The 7,500-nt window shown below is 39.3% G+C and overlaps 2 protein-coding genes across 2 annotated transcripts in view; both read left to right on the plus strand.

Moving 5' to 3' along the window:
• The window catches only part of LOC138032551 (bifunctional heparan sulfate N-deacetylase/N-sulfotransferase 4-like), a 28,672-nt gene extending 26,298 nt beyond the window's left edge, over nucleotides 1-2,374 (plus strand). Inside the window, exon 11 of the mRNA XM_068880259.1 lies at nucleotides 92-2,374. Within this exon, the coding sequence (XP_068736360.1) occupies nucleotides 92-293 (202 nt within the window). The 3' untranslated portion in view covers nucleotides 294-2,374. The remainder of the gene's footprint in view (nucleotides 1-91) is intronic.
• Nucleotides 2,375-3,979: 1,605 nt separating this feature from the next.
• LOC138032490 (bifunctional heparan sulfate N-deacetylase/N-sulfotransferase 4-like) overlaps nucleotides 3,980-7,500 on the plus strand; it is a 29,406-nt gene continuing 25,885 nt past the window's right edge. Inside the window, exons 1-2 of the mRNA XM_068880192.1 lie at nucleotides 3,980-5,091; nucleotides 5,815-6,057. Coding sequence (XP_068736293.1) covers nucleotides 4,045-5,091; nucleotides 5,815-6,057 — 1,290 coding nt within the window. The 5' untranslated portion in view covers nucleotides 3,980-4,044. The remainder of the gene's footprint in view (nucleotides 5,092-5,814; nucleotides 6,058-7,500) is intronic.

The raw sequence follows: 7,500 nt of genomic DNA on the forward strand, positions 1-7,500 counted from the left end.
TCTCGCTATATGACTATGCGGATATCTTGAGATGTACCTAATAACATCGCCAGTTTGAGGTAGTTAATTTGACACAGTTGGTTTGCCACAGGTATGATGAAGAGAGTGGTCTGTATTGTCTGAAGTCCTCGACAAATAAGACGAAGTGTCTCGGATTAAACGAGTCCAGAGCAGTATCCATGAACCCGCAAACAGAACAATACCTAAAGCGGTATTATGCCAGACATAACCAGAATCTACTCCGGATGAACCAGAAAATCGAGTTTCCTCTGCCCAAGTGGATTCATGGGTAGAATTTGACGTCATGCTTAAAGAAAAATAGGTAGTGGGAAAACAGTTAAAAACGACTTTTCCCCGTGTTTGGGGCCTCAGTTGAAAGCAAAACTATCACGTGTATTCCTGAATTGCAATGCTATCTGGAGTTCCGCGCAACTCATAAATAATCTCGCGAGTTTGAATTGCCGTTATCCTCGATTCAAGACTCTCTGAGCTTGATTTGCATTGTATCTCAACAAAACAGACGTGTAGTTTAATACTCGGCGCTGGCCTACAATTTGATTCAATAACTTCTATTGGTATTCAGTACAGCAACCGATCAATACATCAGTTGCTCAAATGCCGGATAACTTTATGCGGTAGATCAGTCACTAGAACGGTTTTCAGTTGAGTGTCGAAAGTAAATAGCGAATTGCTTTGGTTTAGCATTACTTCACTCAGTGATTGGTTCAAAGTTCTCGCACCACTTTTTCAACCAATCAGAAGTGAAACCAAAACCAGTGTGGCTCGGAATACCTTAGGCAGCAATGACCAGAACCAAGGTGTGCTGACCAGCGGTTTTCGTTAAAACAATGGTTTGCTGGGGGTGCTCAGTCTCGCGGGCTCAGGAAACCTGGTTGTGGTCATTGTTATTTAAGGTTTTTCTTGTGGGCTCGCGCGTGCACATTTTCCCGCGTTTTGTGTCGACTTCGTGTAATTACTTCGACTTTTGATTGGTTTACTGGATTGTCTCCATTCTTTTTGATTGGCCAAGTAATTATTTTGGGTTTGGTTTCGCGACACTCGATTGAAACTCGCTCTATCCAACAGTTGCAATTTGTACAAAGATTTCAACATTTCCTTACGTAACCGTAAATATGCAAACTCTAAGCACATCTCAGTGAAGGCGCCAACGAATACCTTGGCCAACACAGAGGCGGATCTAGGGGGAAGGTGCAGGGGATGCGCACCCCTGTCCCCTCTCCTGAGATGACCTGCTGCTTTCTAATACAACTGGTACTTTGCAAAAAATATAATGTCACCAGTTAGCTACCCCATTCCTTAGTGGTTCACCCCCTCCCAAGAAAAATCCAGGATCCGCCCCTGCAACATTAAACGCGGAGTAAATTTTACGCTCTGGATAGTGGCTTATCCACTGGGTAAAGTTACCGGCCCAACCTTCGAAAAACCAAGGGCCAGGTTTTTTTTCAGTTGGTGGCTCACGATCTATGACGACAACGTCGATTATAATTGCAACTTTGCGTTTTCAAACTGTTTCGTAATCATCCCAGTTTATTCAATTTCTACAAACCACGTTACATCGGAAGTTCCACAAACAATGCAGTGTTCAAAATAAGAACCACTTTTTGTATGCTCGCGTTTTTCGTAGAACTTGAGACAGGCCACTTTACCGTGCAATTTTGTAGAGAGTTTCCCTGCCAGCAGGTCTCTTCTCAATTTTGCCTTCGTTGGGCTGACGAGTGCGAGAAAAGAGACCTCTGCCATGTAGAAACTCACCGTGTTAAGTATGCGCGACGGTTACTTAGCGACCGAATCATCACGTGATACTCGTATTGTGTGGGCTCACTTAAGAGCAGCGGAATTACTGTAAAGAAATGCGCGGGACACAGCGGCGCAAGTCACGTTTGAAGTGTGCCGCCGTCCAAGGTCGTGCGTAGACGGCGGTGGAATTAAAGCGAGTTTCGACTAATGGCGGAGGTCTCTTTTCCGGTACTCGTCCTCCAAGCGAACGCAAAAGGACCTAAAGAAAAGATGCCTTTGCTAGCAGGGAAATAGAAAATGGGAAATAAGTGTACCACACTTACCGGATGTCGTCGATCTAAGATCCCCAGCCACTGAGATTTCCTAAAGGCATACACAAGAAACGTTCGTTGGCAAAAATTTGTGTTGGCTTGTCAAAAGTTGAAAAAAATGTGGAAGGATTTAGGTGGAATTTTAAGAAGAAGAAGAAAGACAAAGAAAATATGTATGTGCTAAAAAAAATATAGTATTTTATTTTATAGTAACGATATATTAAGAAAATATTATGTATTGATTTTATACAAAGTTTATATTGTTGTATCATATCTTAAAACAGAACTATCACAGAGAAATAAAAGAGAGAATTTATTCAAGGTGTCTTTTTTTCTCTTAGGGGTTGGATAGGGTCCCTTGGGATTATTAGGGTCAACCCTGTTCCCGAAAGGATTCTTGACGTCCATTCCTTTCTCTCAGGCAGATATTGGTAAAAACGTTTGGGCAACAGCATGGCGGAGGAACTTGATATTTATTAAATTTTCAACCTCGGATAATGCATTTCTCGTGATCTGATTGGTTCACTCAATCTCGGTTATCAGCTCATACGCCTTAGTTTGACCTTATATGGTAAGTGATTGAGCTAATCGTCGCCAAGCTAAGAGTTTTTTCGCCAAAAAGCGAAATTGCTCTCTGAAAAGAGCAAAAAAAAAGTTTTCCTGGAAAGTTTTGATCAACTGCGACGTTTAGAAGTACGCGAAAAGGCAACAAATGTTTTTGTGATGAGCCTGGGTCTGTCTGACCACAAGGTCTTACGCAACATCGCATCTTCATCAATTTTCTTCGATTTCGCTCGGGTTTTCTCGCTTTTTTCACTCGTATTTCGTACTTTCTAAACTATTGGAGTTTGAGGAATTTAATAAAACAATTCCATTCGCACATGCTGGATATGAGACTGGTTATAGCCAACTCGGCGCTATGCGCCTCGTTGGCTATTTACCATCTCATATCCAACTCGCGCTCGTGGAATAATTGTTAAATGAATATCCGCTTCGTTGTTTACGCACAGCTTAACTTCTTAGCAATTAAACATGCAACATTCATCTTTGATACACGTCACACCGGCAGTATGTGTGACTGTTCTTGGAGAACGTTCTCCCATAAATTTGCGGGTGATATATGAGCGTGAATGAGACTCAATAGTTTTTGTGTTTCTTGAGTCCTGTCAATCCCACCATTAACTTATAGATAGTAACGTATGTGCTCCTATTGCAGTTTCCACTTTTGCTCTCTAACGGTTAGCAATGTAGATACGAAGATTTGGGCTGGATAAAAAGGGCTGGCTGGCAAGTTTTCCTGCTCTTGTGAACGTTAATATTGAAAAAAGTCAGCAATATATTTGTTATCGACTTCCTTTATAGTGTAATGCAAACCTTGTTCCTTCCGTTGCTGACAAAAACTGAAAAAGTGGAAACGCTAGTGGAAAACAGAAATAGAAATTCAGGGGGATTTTATTCTATTTTGTGTACGTATCTGCTTCGCATTTGACTTTATTAGTTAGTAAAAAGAATAAATAGAATTTCTCTGGGGTGGTAAATAAATATAATAAATAAATAAAATAACCCACCACTCACAAAATTCAAGCCCCCAACAGTTTCAAAAGGATTTCCCAATATCTCATTGATAGTTGGTGGGTTAGAACCGTGAGGTTTTTTTGCCTCTTGCTACCAACTGCTGCTTTGAAACTTTTCACTGGGGAGGAGAGGGTGAAATGTGCAGATATTTTTGTAACTCTTTCATTGTAAATTATGTTGCTTTATTCAATTAAATAGATTAAAAGGTATTTTTATACAAAATGCTGAGATAAGTTTAATTTAAGATGCAAAGTCAGAGGCGTTCAGTGGATTATAGAAGAAAAGTAAGTAAATATGCATCCTCTCCCCACCCTAGTATCATGTTTCGCACATGCGGCCTGTTGGAAAGAGACAGAATGTGGTGGTTGTTTCTTTCGTCCTTCGCTGTGCGCATAACACTATGAGATTCTTCCGATTGCGAACTGGATCTTTATTACGTCGTTTTATGATTGGACTGTTAATCTTAAGCGTGACATCTTGTTGGCTTTTAGTTTACCACGATTCGAGAGAAAGCACAAACGGGAAGCGTGCTCCTGTGCTGACGGAAGAAAAATGTTATCATCCAAGAAGAACAGCTCGTCCGCGTGCAGGACTTCGTCGATTTCCGGAAACAGGGTTCAATTCGTCGCTCAAGGTGGAGAAAACAGTTCTCGTTGCTTACCGTCAAACATCTATAACTTTTCGTGCGGAGATAGCTACTGTTTTAGAGGCGAATCGCGTATCTCATCGGTTTGTTTATCTCGAACCAGGAGACAAAACGGTTTTTCCAGAGATGACGAGTGATGGTGTTGGAAAGTTTTCTGTTGTCATCTTTGAAAGTATCAAGTTCTATTTATCAGTAGGAAGAGCTAACAAGAAATTCATAGACAATTACTGTCGTAAATTTGCGGTAGGGATTATTTTATTTACTGAACAAGAAGTATATCAACCCGACACACATTTATTGAAAGAATTTCACTTGTCTATCAAGACAGGGCTAAACAATCTTCAAAACGTTGAGCTCAATCCATCGGCGTGTTTGCTTAGACTCACAAGAGCTGGAGGAGTTGTTGATAAACCTCCAAATTTAAAATGGAGCGTTTTCTTTCCAAACCACAGCACTTACGAAGCTGTTGAATTTGCGACGCAGGAAGTCACTATTTCAACAGCGACCCCCACTAATCAAGTCCCAGAGGAAGTCAATTTCGATGTCGCTATTTCGCACGAAAAGGGATTTTCAGCGCGTTACGCGACGGTTTTGACAGATATTGGAGGTCTTGATGGCATAAAGCGTGTTTACTTCGGAAGTGGTTTGTCATTTTGGTTACATAAGTTATTGTTTCTCGATGCTTTGGCATTTGTATCCAGAGGACTCTTTGCGCAGTCTCTTGAAAGAAGATTTGTTGTTGACATTGATGATATTTTTGTCGGACGAACAGGGATTCGAATCACAAAAGAGGATGTCAAGGTACATGTACAAATGTAGTCTCAAGTGAGAACCGGGAATTTTCATTTTCAATATCTGTAGTCCACCTTATTAAATATCATTTTAGAAGTTGAAGTGAATATCCATGGTAATTTTAGGTTTGTCTAAAATATTATAATTCGGTTGATATAATTATAGTACTTTCATAAACCGCTTGATTATAGCCGCATTGAGATGGAAATATTGCCCAATCTCTGCCTCGCTGTTTTGTTGAACAAAAACTAATAATGAACTGTTCTTCCGTTTAAATCGAAATGACAGAGAAGTATGTAAACGTTAATTATTGTTTTAATAATTTAAATTAATAGGTGCCACAGACAAATATTATTAATCTCATTGCTTTTAAGAATTAAAATCCATACACGTACCGATTTTTTTCTTAATTAATATCTTCTAAAATTTTAAACATTATAGCTCAAAGAATTCATTAACCATTAAAGACCTCCTTCCAATCTAATTTTTTCAACTTCAGTGCAGTGATGGCATTGTTTGGCTAGCGATGCAAGTCCTTAGCTAAATCTTTTAGTCTTCCAAGTCAAATGGAATGTATTCGGTTTTTGGTTCAATATTTGGGACCACCTTAATTGTAGCCTACACAATATTATATTTTGACCTATCGATCCAGTCTTACTGACGAAAATGTCCTTTCCCATTTGTCCAAATTAAACTCTTATGCCAATCATTACATTTTTTTTTTATTCTTAGGCAATGATATCTGTTCAAAGGAAACTTCAAGAGCGTGTACCAGGGTTTCATTTTAATCTTGGTTTCTCTGGCGGCTATTTCTTGCATGGCAGTGATGAAGAAAATGAAGGAGACTTGGAACTTGTGAAAAATGCTGACAAATTTTGGTGGTTTAGTCACATGTGGCTTCATATGAAAGCTCATCAAATGACTACCTTACAGGAGCTAATGGAAGATTTAAAAATGAATTTAGAGTTTGCAAAGGTTTGAAGATTTCTCACATTAATTTTATCACAATTTTATCATATTTTACGAACAAGAGCTGTAGCTCCCGAGGAGTTATGACTTGCAATTGTAGTGCAATGGTTAAAGCACCTGACCAGTGTTGCGGAGTGCTGCAAGGACTCCATTATTTCTCAGTTATCCTTTCACCCGTTGCCCAAGCAACTAACTTATTGTATAATTATTACTAGTTACCTCATTTTTGTATAAAAAAGGGAAAGAAATGCATAAAAAAGGGAGGGAATGCAAAAATGAGAGCCTTAAAATATGGACCAATACCCTCTGTTGTAATGTTGCAAAGCATTTTTTGGATGACCCTTTAAGGACGGTGCCACCTATTGTTATTGCGCATATGTTCTGTGTAATTACGTAATCATTTTGTCACACGCAGTGATGTGCTGACTTAGAGTTAAGTTATTTTCTGATTTTTTTCATTGAAATGCCTTGGAAGATTTATACGGTTGCAGTGTGAAAGACATGTATCTTTGTAGCAAAAGTCCAATTTGAAAAAAAATCTTCATGGAACAGTTGTCTCTACGACAAATTGAAAAAGCTACAATCCAGGTCAAAAGACACTTGTCAAATTTTGGGCGAAAAGTAGAGAATTTACTGTAAATTGCTTCCATCGTTATAATGAGCAACATATGTTCTCCTTTCACTGCCTTTTTTCTGCCCCCCTCTCCCCAGACAACGTTGAAACATGCGAGCGATCGGTGAACAGATCTTGGGCTTTTACTTCGAATAGAAGAGCACAGAACACGTCATCAGAAAGGAATGCAAATGCGAGAAATTTACTCACAAACAATTATTACATCAAGTTGAAGTGTGGAAGTTTGGAATTGTGGAAGTTAACCCGAACCCTAACTTCCAAACTTCCACATTGCCACACTACCAAACTTCCACACTTCCATGGAAGTTAGGGTTAGGGTTTACGGCTAGCTAAGGGTGATTTCTCGGGGGCTTATCATTAATGTTTTGTACATATAGATTCAAGTTGATCTGGTCCCACTTTAATTTTGTACCTGCCTCTGTCAATACAAATGTTGTTATGTAGTTCAAATTTTTTCTTGGTTTAACCCATTGAGAGTGAGATTTGTCAGATTTTACTCTGTCTAACGCTAGATGATTTTACTGTTCAACTGGGGGCAACCCTGGGAGCCTGAGGAGTGAATTGGTTAAGAATTTTCAAACTTTGTTGTTTCTTTCTCTAATTAACAATTATTCCATGAGCGCACGTTGGATATGAGATGGTAAATAGCCAATTTGGCTATGTGCCGACTTGGCTATGACCAGTCTCGTATCCAACAAGCGTGAATGAAATTTCTCAAACTCCAAAAGTTTAGAAAGTACGAAATGTGAGTGAAAAAAGCGAGTGAATCAGAGCAAAATCAAAAAAACTTAATGAGAACTGATGCAATGTTGTGT

This window comes from Montipora capricornis, chromosome 14, assembly GCF_036669925.1.
Source record: "Montipora capricornis isolate CH-2021 chromosome 14, ASM3666992v2, whole genome shotgun sequence".
NCBI classification, from domain to species: Eukaryota; Metazoa; Cnidaria; class Anthozoa; order Scleractinia; family Acroporidae; genus Montipora; species Montipora capricornis.